Source organism: Leucoraja erinacea, chromosome 20 (assembly GCF_028641065.1).
Source record: "Leucoraja erinacea ecotype New England chromosome 20, Leri_hhj_1, whole genome shotgun sequence".
Taxonomy (NCBI): domain Eukaryota; kingdom Metazoa; phylum Chordata; class Chondrichthyes; order Rajiformes; family Rajidae; genus Leucoraja; species Leucoraja erinaceus.
Window position 1 is genome coordinate 27,461,194 of NC_073396.1, and position 18,596 is coordinate 27,479,789.

At 40.6% G+C, this 18,596-nt stretch overlaps 1 protein-coding gene across 3 annotated transcripts in view; it reads left to right on the plus strand.

Annotated features, from left to right (window-relative positions):
- The window catches only part of zc3h7a (zinc finger CCCH-type containing 7A), a 71,073-nt gene that overhangs the window by 14,233 nt on the left and 38,244 nt on the right, over window positions 1–18,596 (plus strand). For all 3 annotated transcript variants that reach the window (XM_055651729.1, XM_055651728.1, XM_055651727.1), the window contains 6 exons: window positions 10,224–10,263; window positions 12,090–12,284; window positions 12,825–12,983; window positions 15,574–15,654; window positions 15,773–15,823; window positions 17,331–17,370. In XM_055651729.1, the coding sequence (XP_055507704.1) occupies window positions 10,224–10,263; window positions 12,090–12,284; window positions 12,825–12,983; window positions 15,574–15,654; window positions 15,773–15,823; window positions 17,331–17,370 (566 nt within the window). The remainder of the gene's footprint in view (window positions 1–10,223; window positions 10,264–12,089; window positions 12,285–12,824; window positions 12,984–15,573; window positions 15,655–15,772; window positions 15,824–17,330; window positions 17,371–18,596) is intronic.

Consider the following 18,596-nt stretch of genomic DNA (forward strand, 5'->3'; position numbering starts at 1 on the left):
GCTAGATGCAGGAAACATGTTCTCGATGTTGGGGGAGTCTAGATCCAGGGGCCACAGTTTAAGAATAAGGGGTAAGCCATTTAGAACGGAGATGAGGAAAAACATTTTCACACAGAGGGTTGTGAATCTGTGGAATTCTCTGCCTCAGAAGGCAGTGGAGGCCAATTCTCTGTATGGTCTCAAGAGAGAGTTGGATAGAGCTCTTAAAGATAGCGGCATCAGGGTATATGAGGGAAAGGCAGGAACGCGGCACTGAGTGTGGATGATCAGTCATGATCACAGTGAATGGATCGAAGGTCCGAATGCTCTACTCCTTCATCTATTGTCTATTGTTTATTGTCATCAGGTTTACTGTGTGCGTGAGGTAAATATTCAACAGCATTAATAATAAAATTGCAATTAAAGTAATTGAGCCCAATGTTCAGATTGCCGGTGAGTAACCAAAGTTTGCCAGTCGTACACCACTGGGAGTACATTGTTTTGTTCTCGCAATGTGTTCCTGGGTGCAACCTTCCAACAAGTGGAATGCAGAACAATGAGGCTCTGCTTGCTGCTTGATCTGTTGAGTTACTCCAGAATGGTGTATTTTCTGTTTCATTGGTGCTTAAAGGCAAACTATTATATTTGTTATGTTATTATTGTTAGATAGTGTTCAATTGTCTTCACAGAGTATTATTTTTCCAAATTTCGTAGAAATGGCTTATTTTTATAGCGTCTTTCATGTCCTGAGAACACTGCCACATATTTTACAATGAATGGAAGTAGTTCAAGCACTGCTGTCATGTAGGAACATGAAAATGACGAATTAAATTAAAAAAAAAAGATACTCCCTGTTTGCAAACATTTATTCTCTCTTAGATTATTTTAAAATAGGTAATATTATAGATCATGTGTGCATGTACAGTTGGAATGGTTAATGAAAGCTAACAATTTACCCTTTTTGATAGAAATTATTAAAGGTGGAAGTTTGGAGAAATTATATTTTAGATTTTGGCAAAATATTTAAATGATTTAAATGATTCATTCAACGTCGGAATGCCTAGAACAAGACCAAGAATGCAGATGGGTGGCTTTGAATAGAGCTCTGTTGACGTGGCATGGAGTTATTAAAGGAGTGCCAAAGGGTTCAGTGCTGGGACTATTGCTGTTAACAATTATAGGTCTTTTGGATGGGAGACTGAAACAGACCTGGGTTAAATTTGTAATTGAAGCTGGATTGGTATGGATATAAAACTGTGGTGATGAGATGAACCAAATGAAAGGGATCTGAGGTATATTGGAAAGAAATACTTTTCAGTGGCAAATAGAAATTAGACCAACATGGGAAAGTATGTGGGGAATTATATAAATGCTCGTGAGCAGCAGTATCACAAGGAACATTAAAATTAATAGTGCAGATTGTTTGGAATGGCAGTGACTTCTTAATCAAATCTTGTTGCATGTGAAAAATTCAACACATACTCAGTTTGTACAAGGTATTGTCATAACAATGCTGGTGATGATTATACTGCAAAATCCAGGTTTTACTTTTTGAAATGGTGCAGGAAAGGGTAAACTGATTGAGATTTGTATTTAGGATCTGTACTTTGTTCTAAGGAATTGACTGAACAGGAGATGCCACTTGAATATTGATATACAATAAGACTGAAAAGACTGAAGACTGATAAACGGACTTTTCCCCCTGCCAAAGTATCGCGCAACAACCACCAACCTGGACACACTGCAGCAGAGCCACTGTCGTGCCGCTGCTGATCGGAACGCCTGTTGATGTTTAGTAGAGAGTGTTTAATTTGTTCATGATACATGTATTTTTATTTCTATTTATTTTTTACTGCACACTGAATGGACAATGGTTGAGCAACGTTTTTTTGTTTCCTCTGGGTATGTGAGTACTCGGGAAAATGACAATAAAGATATACTATACTATAATATTGAAGCATGGGGCTTTCATGTACTGAAACAAATTAAAATGGGACATGTCTAGAGGAAAGAAAATGTACAGATATAGATTAACTACCTGGAAGAGGATTAGAATTATCAATCCAAGGAGACTAAAAGCATTTTAAAGGGGAAGTGGAAGTGGTGCAGCGGTAGAGTTGCTGCCTTACAGCACCAGAGAGCCGGGTTCCATCCTGACTATGTATGGGTGCTGTCTGTACGGAGTTTGTAGTTCTCCCGTGATCTGTGTGGGTTTTCTCCGGGAGCTCCGACTTACTCCCACATTCCAAAGACGTACAGGTTTGTAGGGTAATTGGCTTGGTAAAATTGTCCCTAGTGCGTGTAAGATAGTGTTAGTGTGCGGGGATCGCTGGTTGGCGCGGACTCGGTGGGCCAAAGGGCCTGTTTCCATGCTGTATCTCAAAACAAAGCAAAACTCAAATGAGCAGTGTTACTTTTAATGAGATCAAATGACTGCAGTTTCTTGCCTCAGCCTGTATTTTCCTATATGATGACTTGTCTGAATCAGTTACATGACTGCATTTAATTTGAATAATTGCTGAACTTTAGGAATTTTAGAACTTTAGAACTTTACTCTTGGAAAATAAGGTTTTTTTTGTAAATAATAAATAATAATAATACATTTATTTGTATAGCACATTTAAAAACAACTCACGTTGATCAAAGTGCTTCACATCAGTGCAGATACTAATTTGATCATACAACGGTAGACAGACCCAACAATACATACATAAACTGTTTACAGCGCCCCCTCAGAGGGGCTCAAAAATGCTAGGGAGTAGTAATAGGTTTTGAATCGTGATTTAAATGAGTCGATGGTGGGTGCAGTTCTGATGTGGAGCGGGATGCTATTCCACAGTCTAGGTGCTGCAACTGCAAAAGTGCGGTCACCCCTGAGCTTAAACCTAGACCACGGGATAGTCAGTAGCCCCAAGTCGGCCGACCTGAGGGATAAGAGGTGCTTGAAGTTGATTCTGTACCATACTGGGAGCCAGTGGAGAGAGGCCAGGATCGGGGTGATGTGGTCCCTTGCTGTTTTGGACCAATTGCAGGTGGGACAGGGATGATTGGCTAATGCCAGTGTATAGGGAGTTGCAGTAGTCAAGGCGGGAAGATGAATGCGGGATGATTTTTTCAAGGTCGTCGAATTTGAGGAATGATTTGATTTTAGCTATTGTACGTAGCTGGAACAAACCAGTTTTACCACAGAGTTGACTTGCTTGTCAAACTTTAATGTGGAGTCTAATATCACAACAAGGTTTTTGACGTGCGATTTGACGAAGGAGGTTAGGCTTCCAAGGCTGCCTGTTATCGTTTTGATGGAGTCGGAGGGCAGAGGAGGATGACCTCAGACTTGCTCTCGTTAAGTTGGAGGAAGTTCTGTGCCATCCAACATTTCAAGTCATCAAGGCAGTGCATGAGGCTGTTTAAATTAGACCAGTTGTTGGGTTTCAGGGGGAGATAGAGCTGTGTATCATCTGCATAGCTGTGCCATGCCTTTGGATGACTTGGTCCAGGGGGAGCATATACAGAGAAAAGAGAATGGGGCCTAGGATGGACCCTTGTGGAACCCTGCAGAAAAGGCTAGCTGGGGAAGAGAAAGAATTGCCTATGTTAGTAGAGAAACTCCTATTCTTTAAGTAGGAAACGAACCAGCTCAGGGCAATACCATCAACTCCAACCCCGTACCGGAGACGGTCAATTAGGATGGTGTGGTCCACTCTATCAAACGCTGCGCTGAGGTCGAGAAGGAGCAGGATTGCACAGTCGCCAGAGTCGACGGCAAGAAGGAGGTCGTTGTGTACCTTCAACAAGGCAGACTCTATGCTGTGGTGGGCCCTGAAACCTGATTGGAAACTTTCCAGTATTGAATTTTGCTGTAGATTAGGCATTAGTTGGTCTAGAATTACCCTTTCAAGGACTTTTGAGAGGAAAAGCAGTTTGGAAATAGGCCTGTAGTTACTAGATAAGGTGGGGTCTAGGTTAGGTTTTTTTCAGGAGGGGCTGGTCCACTGCGTGCTTGAAACGGTACCAGTGGCCAGAGAACTGTTGATGATCGAGAGGATACTGGGACCGTCTATTGCAAAGACATCCTTCCGAAGGGCAGTGGGAACAATGTCAAGGGGGCAGGTTGCAGATTTCATAGTGGTATTTGAGAAGATTGTTTCTCAGAAATTTGAAGGAAATTTGAAGCTTATCACATTGTAACACTGCTCAGCGTTGTAATTTAATATTTTAGTCTATATACTTGTATGCATGATAAACGGACTTAAAGAGAAAAATCCCAATGGTCTGGAATGTCCAGGCGGTGGTGAGCCACCCACTTTGTCTTCTCCTCTTCCTATCAGGTCTGTAATTACCTGGAACTGATCTTGTGGCAGCTTTGTGAAAGAAGCTGGCTGTCATGTGGTCAGCCAGGGCTTGTGCACTGATGCTCTCTCCTCATGAATGGGTATCTCATGAAAATACATAAACAAGTCTGAGAATAAACGCTTTCTTGGCAAAGGCACAGCCCCAGGCTGAATCTGCCAGACCTATAATATTAATGGGAATGTTATAAGTGTCTCTGACGTTCAACGGAATTGAAGAATGGGCTTGTGGTTTCACTGGTAATTCGAGTTTCACTGTACCTTAATTGGTACACGTGACAATAAACTGACCTTTGAGCATTGTCGGAGTGCAGACAAAATATAGCAGCATATGTGTGTCCTGTGGATATTGGTGTTAGTTTATTATTAACGCATGACCTGAGGCCTTGCAGTGCATAAGCCCTGGTTGGGCACACTTCAGCTAGCTTCTTTCAGGAAACTTTGGTTTGCATGCTATCTATTAATTCAGAGCGTACTATACATGAGTACAATTAAGCCATACACAAGTACAACAGGTAGTGCAGAAAAAAATAGAAGAGTGCAGAAAATAGTGACACAGCAGGGTAACAAATCAATAATAGAGGAAAAGGGCTAGTATTTGTAATGAAGGTAGGTTGGAAAGTTAAGGCTACCTCTTAACTTACGGGAGGACTGTTCAGTGGTCTGATAACAGAGGGAGGCATCTGTTCCTCAATTTGGTTGTATGTGCTTTTAAGTTTTTGTATCTCCTGCCTGACGGGAGAGGGGAGAAGAGAGAATGCCTGGGGTGAAAAGGGTTCTGGATTATGTTTGCTGCTTTCCTGAGGTAGTGTGAAAGATAGATTGAGTTTGTGGTTGGAAGTCGGGTTTGCATGATGGACTGGGCTACATCCACAACTCTGGAATTTCTTCCCATCTTGGGCAAATGGTTCCCAAACTAAGTTGCGCTGCAACTCAATAGGGTCCTTTCTATGATGCATCTGTAGAAGTTGGTAAGAGTTGTTTGAGAAGTACCAAACTTCCTGAGTCTCCTGAAGAAGTAAAGGCATTCGATTTTTGATTTTAGACTTTGGAGAAAAGATACAACGTGGAAATAGGCCCTTCGGACCATCGAGTTTGTGCTGACCAGTAATCAGCCTGTAATCACTATCCCACATACTAGAGACAATTTACATTTTCTACCAAAGCCAATTAACATACAAACCTATATGTCTTTGGAGCATGGGAGGAAACAGGAGCACCTGGAGAAAACCTATCCGGTCACAGGAAGAACGTGCAAACTCAGTACAGACAGCACCCATAGTCAGGATCGAACCCTGGTCTGCGGTGCTATAAGGCAGCAACTTAACCGCTGCATCGCTGTTGAAGTTCACAACCATTTCCACTTCAGCACGATCAGTACTGATTGGAGCATGTATTCCACCATGCTTCCTAAAGTCAATAACTAGCTTTTTTGACTCCCTAACATTGAGGGAGAGGTTGTTGTCTTGACATCGTATTACTAAGAGCTCTAAGTGCATCCTGTACTCATTGTTCGGCATCTGGCCCACTACTGTGGTGTTGTCTGCAAACTTATAGCTGAGTTAGAGCAGAATTTGGCTGCATAGTCGTGTGAGTAAAGCAAGGGGCTGAGACCTCCTCTCTGTGGAGTACGTTAGTGAGAATTGTTATGGGGGATGTTTTGTCATCTATCGTCACGGATCGTGGTCTGTTTGGACAGAAAGTCAAGGATACGGTAGCAGAGAAGGGTGCTGTCTCTTTGATCCAGGAGTTTGGAGATGAGTTTGGATGGCATTATGCTGCTGAGGGCAGAGATACAGTTAATAAATAGGAGTCTGACATAGTATCCCTTTATTCCATTGTACTTTGTAATCGAGGTTCAAATCATTTTGGACTTCCTAACTACATCGTTACATGGAGAGACTCGGCTTGTACTCGCTAGAATTTAGAAGATTGAGGGGGGATCTTATAGAAACTTACAAAATTCTTAAGGGGTTGGACAGACCAGATGCAGGAAGATTGTTCCCGATGTTGGGGAAGTCCAGAACAAGGGGTCACAGTTTAAGGAATAGGGGGAAGTATTTAGGACCGAGATGAGAAAAAAAAATTCACACAGAGAGTGGTGAATCTGTGGAATTCTCTGCCACAGAAGGAAGTTGAGGCCAGTTCATTGGCTATATTTAAGAGGGAGTTAGTTGTGGCCCTTGTGGCTAAGGAGATCAGGGGGTATGGAGAGAAGGCAGGTACGGGATACTGAGTTGGATGATCAGCCATGATCATATTGAATGGCGTTGCAGGCTCGAAGGGCCAAATGGCCTACTCCTGCACTTAATTTCTATGTTTCTATGTTACACAGTTCTTGCACTTCTTAAATAGCGTATTTGTTACCTCTGCCCATTACTTTTTTTTGCTGTTCATTTGATAATGGAGAGAAAACATTTGAAAATAAATAGAATTTTTCGGTTAATTACTCACTATATAATAAATATAGCTCTCCACTTCTATTTCAAGTTGTGCCTAGCCCTACCCAACTGATTTGTTTAATGTGATAAATCTTTGATCATTAGTAACGGCTGTGTTATTTTTCCTCGGAAGAAGCTTTGGAATTCGACAGATTTCCACTTTCTCCACAGTAATTGCATGGCATTCTTAAAGGTCATGGTGATCACCTAAACCTCCCGTTGATATAGAACGTTTACAACATTCCAGCTCTTGAATAGTGTATTGTAATACATTTTTCAATACAATTAAATTGAGGGTAATTGGAATTTTTTTGCATATACACATGTTAAGGTTTATATTCTACTTTGAGCAGCTGCACTTAACTGTCTACAGCTGATCTTACCATTTCGGTCATATACCAACTATTTCGAGTATCACATGCATTTCTTCAACACTAATTCTCCTCTCTGCCTCATCTTTGTGGAGCTGTCTTTGTTTTTATGTTATTCTGTCCCAATTTAGCCTGCACAACTCCAATGACGACTTTGCACAGCAGCACAGTAGTGCAGCGGTAGAGTTGCTGCCTCACACCTCCTGGTTGATCCTGACTTTGGGTGCTGTCTGTGTGGACTTTGCATATTCTGCCTGTGTGTGTTTCCTCCAGGTGATCCGGTTTTGTCCCACATCCCAAAGACGTGCAGGTTTATAGATTAATAATTGGCCTTTGGGTATAAGGAGCGGATGTGAAAGTTACATAGAACTAGGTGAACAATGGTCGGTGTGGATTTGATGGGCCGCAGGGCCTGTTTCCATGCAGTATCTCTAGGGCGCCTGATGTTGTGAGACCCGAAACACCCGATGGCCCCAGGTCACATCACTGAGGATGCATCCCAGCGCATCTAGAAGATATATCGTTCACACGCATGTCAAGTATAGCTATCTCTATCTCTCAATTGCCTGTCACATTCACTCTATGCCATCAGGCTAGGTCACCATGGCCTTCCTCTCCTCCTGGCCAGGTCCAGTGGCTCCACAAGATTGTTTGTTATCTTGCCATTTTACTTTGACTCTTGGTTTGGATGCCTGCCTTCATTTCCATTTACGGTATAGTGCTGTTGCAGCCTTCATTCAGATTTTGGTCAGCTGTCGATCGTTCTAATAGAATAATGATTTTGTTTAGTCTGTTTTCCTTTACACAACACAGACTCGTACATAAGAAAATCTCTTTTGGTGGCAAAATTGGTTAACGCACACCCGCACTTTCCCATTTCCCTCTGTTATTTTTCCTCCAAGCATCAGTCCAATTCTATTTTAAAATCCACCTTTCAAACTGCACCCACTGCCCTTCCATATGGTGCATTCACTGGTAAATTCTGCTTTTTTTTTTTTTTTTTTAAAAACCTCTTTTAAAATTAAAAAAAATGTCTATGCCTTTTCATTATTGATTTAACACCCTTTGGAATATTTTCTCTGTATTCCATCTCAACATTTTACAATAATTCGAATTCATCAAATTTCATATTGGCCATCTATACTTTAAGGCTGACGCAAAATGCTGGAGTAACTCAGCCGGACAGGCAGCATCTCAGGAGAGGAGGAGAACTTCTTCAAAGTAAATGTACCACCTTGAGGAGATTTTGCAATGGAGCAAACAAAATGTGCAGGAAAGAACTGCAGATGCTGGTTTGAATTGAAGGCAGACACAAAATGCTAGAGTAACTCAGCAGGACAGGCGGGATCTCTGGAGAGGAGGAGAACTGTAAGGCTTTTGTGCTAGAACTTTGTGCTAGACAAAAGCCTCCTCTTGAATGTCATAAGAACTAAGGAGCTGATTGTTGACTTTAGAAGGGCACAACATCCAAGGACGTACGCGCCACTGGAGATAAATGGGGCTACAGTGGATAGGGTGAGCTGCTTTAAATCCATGAGAGCCCACATCACAGAGTATCTGACATGGACAACACACGCTGCCGCACTGGTGAATAAGGCAAGGGAGCGCCTTTACCACCTCGGGCAGCAGAGGAAATTCAGAGTATCTCTGAGGATCCTCCAGTGCTTCTAGTCTGGGACTGTAGAGAGCATCTTGTCTGGCAACATCACAATCTGATTTGAGAACTGCTCTGCCCAGGACAGGAAGGCTTTGCAGAGAGTAGTGTGTTCAGCCGAACGCACTATGGGTACGACACTCATCCCCCTGCAGGTCCTATACATCAGAAGGTGCAGATCCAGAGCCAGTAACATTATTGGGGGACCCCTACCACCCCAGCAACGGACTGTTCCAGCTGCTACAGTCAGGCAAACACCTCCGCTGTCATGCCGTGAAAACAGAGAGGATGAGACGGAGTTTCTTCCCACAGGCCGTCAGGACTGTAAACTCTTATCTCAGCAGGGACAAATTTACTGTACTAATTTACTGTTGTGTTGTGTCTTTTTAAAATTGTTGGGTTTTTTCCAACATGTAAATACTGATTCTGTTCTGTAGTTTTTGCACAATCCGCAGGCATTGCCACTTTCATTTCACTGAACATCTTGTATGTGTATGTGACAAATAAACTTTACTCGACTTGACTTGTGTCATTATTAAGATACAAATGTAATATGCAAGAAATATTTACATAGTGATCGCATGTTTTCTGATGGTTCTTGATGCCCAGGTGTAGCTCTCGGAGTTCATTCTTGAGTTTGGTCAGTGCACACTCATTTGCCTTTTGTCACTACAGCTGACTTTTATTATTTATACATGCATACTCGCCTAATAATTTGACTGTGAGAGTCTTTTCCAGTCCAGAAACTCTAAAGTAGCCAAAATGCTGGAGAAACTCAGCGGGTGCAGCAGCATCTATGGAGCGAAGGAAATAGGCAACGTTTCGAGCCCGAAACGTTGCCTATTTCCTTCGCTCCATAGATGCTGCTGCACCCGCTGAGTTTCTCCAGCATTTTGGTGTACCTTCGATTTTTCCAGCATCTGCAGTTCCTTCTTAAACTCTAAAGTAGCCCACTGACAACGGGGCAGTTTAAACCCAGGATATGTACAACTAAGTGGACAATCTGTTTAGTCATGCATTATTCCTTTTTTATATCCTCTTATTTACTTTTCCCCTTTTTTTCTTTTTCCTGCATTCTGCCCTTGATTTGGTCTGTTCCCCTCTATACATCTTTATTGCCTTGAGTCTAATGGTAAGATCACCATTTACAATAAAGTTCAACACGTTTGATGTTAAGCAATTTTTGCTCAAAAAAAGCCTTTTAAAATTTGTTGTGTAAGAAGCTAAGTAATACTCTTATTGATAAAAATATAATATCACTGAATAAAGATTTAAGAAATGTTTTTATTTTTGTTCTACATTTTCTGAAGGGCATTGGAAAGTGCTGATGGGTACAAAAGGCAATTGTATCATTTCCCATTCATGGGGGAAATGGAGCCAGAAAGGTTTGTGTGAATCAGTTAAATAAAAAGGTGGTTTTATTTTTCAGGTCTACATTACCCTACCCTGGACCAGATGGGGAGTATGAGGTAAAATAAACGTCTTTAAAATATTATAATGAGAAATTATACATAAAATGTATTATGAAAATATATATTAGGCACTTTGGTGCCATATGACTGTACTTACTTCTAATAAAATAAAAAGAAAAAATATATATTATAATGTGTATTCAGCTAATGTCTTCCTCGGTTATTTATTCCTAATTGCTTCCCCCATTAAGGCTGGACAAGAAGTGCCAGTCCTGCCAATGACATTAATGTCCTATGAATGGAGAAATAAATAATGTTACTGTTAAATTTATGGTGGTGGAGGTAAACACTACTAAGGTTGATGAGAATTCGAAACTTGCATAAATTATGTAGTGTAATAAATCGGAGCATATAGTAATTTGGGGACAGATACAGTATAATTCCTACTCTTGACTGCTTTGTAAAAGGGAAAGATAGATGGAAAATGATACCTGGCATGAGTGGCTATTGGATGTTCTATCCATTCATTCAAACTGGTGCTTATAGTAAGATAGACACAAAATGCTGGAGTAACTCAGCGGGACTGGCAGCATCTCTGGAGAGAAGGAATGGGTGACATTTCGGGTCGAGAACCTTATTCAGACCATTTTGACAATTTTCCAAACAGGTCTGCAACCCATGCCAATTAGTTTTCAATTCACCATGACTAAGAACGGAAAACCTGGTTCTCATCTCCCTTGTTGTGTTCCATCTCGTTTTGAAGTATGTCATCCAATAAGAAACTTGAGCACGTAGTTTGGTGGTCTGCTTCTCTGCTTGAGCATTATATAATTTAAAGATTTATGAGTCGCATTGCAAAAATTAGATGGAGCAAATCCATTGCAACAGACTTTGTTTTTTTTTGAACTGACGTAATGTGTAATGTGTGAAAATGAAAATCAAATCTCATAGGCAGGAAATTAAAGGGTAATGGCAACAAACATAAATATTGAGAAAAAATTAATCAGCATTTCAGATTAATTGTTTGGTTTGCCAAGAAAGTGAACCATTTATGCTCCGAATTGCTAATGGGAATAATAGATTTATCAGCAATGCGATCTCTGGAGTATATATTGCAAACTAATTCTCTCCCAGGATTTCAACCTCTCGGGGTTAACACATTTGAAACCTACATTGTGATCACCAACAAAGAGGAAGAAATAAACGATTAGTGTGGTCGATAATGGTTTACGACTCTTTTCTGAACTGAAGCCTATTATGTGTTACCTCCTGAGACGGTTAATGCCTAATGATCATTTCTCATTTCGCCTGCCCAGTCCATTATCGGCCCTGACCTTCCTTCCATCGAGGGGATTTATCGCAGTCGCTGCCTCAAAAAGGCTGGCAGTATCATCAAAGACCCACACCATCCTGGCCACACACTCATCTCCCTGCTACCTTCAAGTAGAAGGTACAGGAGCCTGAAGACTGCAACAACCAGGTTCAGGAATAGCTACTTCCCCACAGCCATCAGGCTATTAAACCTGGCTCGGACAAAACTTTGATTATTACTAACCAATTATCTGTTATTTGCACTTTTATCATTTTATTTATTCATGTGTGTATAGTATATGGACACATTGATCTGTTTTGTAGTAAATGCCTACTATGTTCTGTGTGCTGAAGCAAAGCAAGAATTTCATTGTCCTATACAGGGACACATGACAATAAACTCACTTGAACTTGGACTTGAAGGACAAGAAATATTGCTTGAGGATCCATACTGGCTAACCCAATGATACTTTATCACAGGAAAACTATTATGAGTGGCGAGTTGTATAAGCAGAGTTATCTAATCAGACCTATTCTAGACGTGTAACCTAATGTTTTCAATTTCTTTATAGATATTTCTTCAAGAACTTGTGAAAAACCTATATGATGAGGGAAATGATAAGTTCCGAGAAGGCAACTGGGCAGAAGCTTTGAATCAATATACTGAAGCCTTAAATGTGGCTGATTATGCATCTGAAGAAATCAATATTGTGGATGGCGTCCTAGAGAAACTTTATGCAAATCGTGCAGCATGTTATCTGAATTTGGTAAGATTTTTTAAATTGTAACATGAGTTGAACTGCCCATTGACAAACTATCGAAATGGCTTTGGGAAGAATTAAGACTTCTCAATTATTGCAATGGCAAATCTATTGTATAATTTTGGTTCAAAGAAACCTGGGTGTGAAGATGAACCCTCACTTGTTTTTGAAGATAGACGCAAAGTGCTGGAATCACTCAGTGGGACAGGCAGCATCTCTGAAGAAAAATGATGGGTCGCCCTTCCTTTCTCTCCTAAGATGCTGCCTGTCCCACTGAGTTACTCCAGCACTATGTTTCTATCTTTGTTATAATCCAGCATCTGCAGTTCTTTGTTTCTACACTTTTTTTGCTTGGGTGTGTACTTTTTGACACTAGCGATCCCAGTTCTGTTCCTTCCTTTGTCCAAGCAATGACTCTTCCAACAAGATCATGAACTAATTTTACGGCGAATACTTTATTTTCACTGCAGAGTTTTGTTGAATGTTAAAACAAATTATGTTCATCGTCCACGTAATGTTTTTATTTTGTGCTATTTGTGATTTCAGGGTCTCTATAATCAAGTACTAGAGGATTGTGACAAAGCTTTGCAACTGAATCATAATAATTACAGAGTGCTCTTTCGAAAAGGGAAATCCTTGAAAGAATTAGGAAGGCAGAAAGAAGCCTATGATGTTGTTGTAAAGTGTTCACTAGCTGTGCCACATGTAAGAGAAACGCCATTTCATTTTCCATATGTTGTCCAATAACTATATTCTCAAATATGCTTTTGAACCTGTTAATACTGCTATTTAATTTTTATGTATTTTGTGAAACAATCTTATGTGAAAATACAGATAAGATATTATTTCATGTTCAGAATTTGCATTCCTTTCAACATATGATTCTATTTAACCCATTGAATCTATAACTGGCATTCCAGGCAATCTCATTTGTCCAATCTCTCTATTTATCTTCCTGTAACCACTTCACCTATTCTCTCTCTCATATCCAAAATCTCCATCTAATTCTCCTGCTGTCAACCTATACTGGAGAAAATGTATTTCTTTACCCCCAGTATAGGTCAATTTTACATCTGCCTGTTTAAAATGTCAGCCGATCTCTGGACATGGGAGGAAACTGTGAGCATATGCAAGAAATCTATATGGTTACAGGAAGACCAGCACACAATAAAATTGCAGGTGTAGACCTTCAAGCCTGCCCCACCAGTTAATATGATCACTGAAGATTTTAGAGATACAGCACGGAAACCGACCCTTTGGCTCACCGAGTCCACACCAACCAGCGATCACCCCGTACACTGATACTATCCTACACACTCGGGACAATTTTACCGAAGCCAATTAACCAACAAACCTGAACGTCTTTGGATTGTGGGAGGAAAAGCCACATAGTCACTGGGAGAATGTACCATCCCTGTATACCATACAGACGGCACCCGTAGTCAGGATCAAACCTGGTCTCTGGCGCTGTAAGGCAGCAACTCTACGGTTGTGCCACTGTGCCGCCCCAATGACACTGGGACATCTACGTTGTCTCAACTACTTTCTTTGCTACTTCTCCATACCTTCTTCCTCAATCTATCAAATATTTATCTATCTCCACTTTAAATACCTGCAATGATCCAGCTGCCACCACCCTTTGGAGCTGAGAATGCCATAGATTGACCACAATCTGCAAGAGCAAATCTTTAAGCACCTCTGTTTTAAAGACATGCCACTTATCTTTTAGTTATATCCCTGTTCAAGATTTTCCCACTAGTGAAAATGTTCTAACAACCCTCTGTCAAGTCCTCTTGGGATCTTGTTTTTGAATAAGGTTACCTCTGAACAAGAAATGCAAGCCCAAACTATTTAGTCGGTCAGTCTCTATATGCCAACTCACTCACCTCAGGAATTAGACTGGTGAATGTCCACTTATACTTCATACCAAGTATTTTTTTCGGGCAAGAGGGATAAAAAATCTACTCAGTATTCCAGAAACAACATCCAGTGCCCTGTACAATTGCCACAAAATCTGTTTTTTTTTTTTTTTTATTCCAACCCTTTTGCAATAAAGGCCAAAATGCAATTTTCCTTCTTGTTGGAACTATCTGGTAGTTTTTTTGTGATTCCTCTTACTGATTCATCCCAAGAATATCTCCACTCACTGTGTCTCACTTGAGTTGCTATCAGAACTGGCCAAGTCTGATGAAAGACCTGTAATATCATGAATCGTACATGTACCGAGGTACAGTGAAAAGTTTTTGTTGCATGCTAATCAGTCAGAGGAAAGACAATGGGGGAGGACCTCATTGAAACGTACAGAAAAGTGAAAGGCTTGGATAGAGTGAATGTGGAGAGAATGTTTCCACTAGTGGGGGAGTCTAGGACTAGAGGTCATAGCCTCAGAATTAAAGGACGTTCTTTCAGAAAGGAGATGAGGAGGAATTTCTTTAGTCAGAGGGTGGTGAATATGTGGAATTCTTTCCCACAGGCTGCGGAGGCAAAGTCAGTGGATATATTTAAGGCAGAGATAGATAGATTCTTGATTAGTACGAGTGTTTGAGGTTATGGGAAGAAGGCAGGAGAATGGGGTTAGGAGGGAGAGATAGATCAGCCATGATTGAATGGCGTAGACTTGATGGTCCGAATGGCCTAATTCTGCTCCTATCACATATGAACTCATGAACAATACATGATTATACTCGAGCAATCCGCAGTGTATGATACATGATGAAGGGAATATTGTGAATAACATTTAGTACAAGATAAAGCCCAATCAAAGATAGTCCAAGGGTCTCCAATGAGGTAGATAGTAGTTCAGGGCAGCTCTCTAGTTCTTGATAGGATGAGTCAATTGCCTGATAACAACTGGGAAGAAACTGTCTGGAGATCTGCGTTTTCAAACTTCTATACCTTTTGCCCGATTATAGGAGGGTGTGACTCGTCCTTGATTATGCTGGTGGCCTTGCCCAGGCAGCGTGAGGTGTAAATGAAGTCAATGTTAACACTGCCATTATCTCTCCAGAGATGCTGCCTGTTCCACAGAATGTTATTTTAGATTTTAAAGGTTTTGATTCTTTCCAGCTGTTTTCTCTCCTTATCTTCATTATCTCCTCCAGAAGTAGTACTTGTGAGTAACAAGCTTTCGCACTCTGTATCAGCCAGCACCATCGCTGTTCTCTATTACAGATATATCTAACATTATTCTGTTTCTATCGAATTTTAGTCGTCTAATATGGAACCATCTAACTTTTCGTAACTGAATGGCTTTTAAACACAAAACTAAAAGTTCCTGTTTAAATTTATATTTCAGGATGATGCTGTAATAAAATTAACCCAGGAGTTGGCTCAGAAATTAGGATTAAAAATTCGGAAAGCTTATGTTCGAGCACAGGTGAACACGTTCTATCCTAATTTTCTTGCAATTAATTTCCAATTTAAATCTTTGTACACTTATTGTTAATTGTTGTTGTACTCTTATTGTTAATTGAAAGTTTGTCTTTATCTTGCAGCCTCCAATGATTGCTGCCAGTTCCAGTATTTCTGCTGAATCTTCTAAACAAGTATGGTGTTCTTGTTGGCATGCCTAATTGCTCTCTATTGTTTGTGTTAAATATGCCTGGGGGATTTTGCCGTTAACTGTGTCATTAGTGTATGTTTACTCTGAAGTTCTCTTGTTTTACTACATTAGGTGATATAAAATGTCAGGGGAATAGTATTGTGATAAGAATAGACTTTGATGCCTCATTTGTAGCATTGAAACTTTTTTTTTAAAAGGACTGCTTCATAAATTTCAATAAACAACGTCAAAGAAACAGCCAAATATATTTCCAAGCAGCACTGTGGGTCTTGTGACTATTACACGTACCAGGCAAAAGCCATGTACTTTATTGCCTCGACAGAAAATCATTATCAAATTCCTGCCTCGGGTATTGAGCAATGCTGGCAAATGCCATCCTGTTCTCATAGTTGTTAGAATTGGAGAGGTGTTAAATTACAAGGACATTAAACCTGGCTAAATAAAAAAGATTTAATTTTTGGGCTGTTCATTGGCAAAGTGTACTGCCTAGGTGAAGTTTACTTGATTGTATGCAAAAACAATGAATTTAACTGTACCTAGGTACATATGATAAAAGCGTATCATTGAATAAATGACAACTTCCATTACTGATCCCGCATTGTCTCAAGGAGTTGTGGTCAGACATTATTTTGAACTCTTGCAGTACTTCTAATAATGGTTCTCCACATAATGCTGGTGGATAGGTAGATCCAGGGTTGGCAACATTGAAGAAAGGGCAATATATTTCCAATACATGATGGTGTGTGTGACCTGGAGAGGAATTCTCTACTACTGAGATGGTGGAGACTCGATCTTGAGGTATATTTAAAGTAGAGATATGTGAATATTTGAAATATCGAGGAATTGAAACTCGTAGGAATAGAAGAAAGTTGAGCCAGTTGGAGATAGCCATGATCAGATTAAATGGTGGGCAGGCTTGAGGGGACTGGTGACCTACCCTTGCTGTTTTCTTGTGTTCTTGTGGATGTGGAGGCTTGATCATTGACTTCATGCAAACGTGTGGTCAGTAGATTTTTAGCTGGTGGAGAAATGGGGAAACTGAAAAATAGTGTTGAGATAGGTATCAGCCATGAACTTGTTGAATTGGTGAAGCTGGTTATGGGGCAAAAGGCTGTTTCCTGCTCCTATTTCATGTAATAATACTGATGATGGTAATAAGGGCAATCTGAAGAAGCGTCCTGACCCGAAACGTCACCTATCCGTGTTCTCCAGGGATGCTGCCTGACCCACTGAGTTACTCCGGCATTTTGTGCCTTCCCATGTCATAATTGTGGTTGGCAATTCAAATTTTCACATTATTGCCTGCCAGTAATTGGTTCAAAAGCATAAATTTGAAAGCAGAAGAGATAAAGAATAAAAATGATGTCATGGGATATTCAAGGAATTTTTAAAATGTACAACACATTAGAATGTAAAGCTGCTTTTTAATGTGTATAGTTATTACCCATGATTACAGAACAATTTAATTTCCTCTCTATTTTTCTCTCTAGGCCATCAATGGTTTGGATTCAGTTGAAGACATTGAAACAGGTACAATAAATTTGATTTCATATTCCTGCAAGCTCTGCAGAAGAAGCAGTTGTATGACAATTTCCCCATTGATGATATATCATAGCAAAAGGATTTGAGTATAGGAGCAAGGAGGTTCTACTGCAGTTGTACAGGGTCTTGGTGAGACCACACCTGGAGTATTGCGTACAGTTTTGGTCTCCAAATCTGAGGAAGGACATTATTGCCATAGAGGGAGTGCAGAGAAGGTTCACCAGACTGATTCCTGGGATGTCAGGACTGTCTTGTGAAGAAAGACTGGATAGACTTGGTTTATACACTCTAGAATTTAGGAGATTGAGAGGGGATCTTATAGAAACTTACAAAATTCTTAAGGGGTTGGACAGGCTAGATGCAGGAAGATTGCTCCCGATGTTGGGGAAGTCCAGGACAAGGGGTCACAGCTTAAGGATAAGGGGGAAATTCTTTAAAACTGAGATGAGAAGAACTTTTTTCACACAGGAGAGTGGTGAATCTCTGGAACTCTCTGCCACAGAGGGTAGTCGAGGCCAGTCCATTGGCTATATTTAAGAGGGAGTTAGATGTGGCCCTTGTGGCTAAGGGGATCGGAGGGTATGGAGAGAAGGCAGGTACGGGATACTGAGTTGGATGATCAGCCATGATCATATTGAATGGCGGTGCAGGCTCGAAGGGCCGAATGGCCTACTCCTGCACCTAATTTCTATGTTCCTATGTTTCTATATGCATGGGAGGTCATTCAATTATATCTATGGGCAGAGAATTGGCAGATGGGGTTTCAACTGGGCAAGTGAGGGTTGTTGCATTTTGGAAAGTCTGTCCATTTCCCTCCACAAGTAATGCCCGACTTGCTGAGAGTTCCTCCAGCACAGTGATTTTTTTTTTTTTACTCAAGATTCCAAGTCTCTGTGTTTGCAGTTTTCCGGGATGCTGTCAAGCTTAGAGCGTATTAGCTATAAAGAGAAGTTGGACAAACTTGGATTGTATTCTCTTTATTTTACAAAGAGTCTGAAACTGTTGGTGGAAGCAGTTCGGATAGTGGCATTTAGGAGCCTTTTAAATCAGCACACAAATATGCAGGGGATGTATCATGTGTAGGCAGTAAGCAGAAGAGATTAGTATAATTTTACATCATATTCAGCATAGATACGGTCAACCAAAGGGCCTGACCCTGCCCCCCGTTTTTGTTCTATAAACGGTTTTCTGAATTTTTATGGTGAAACAAGGTG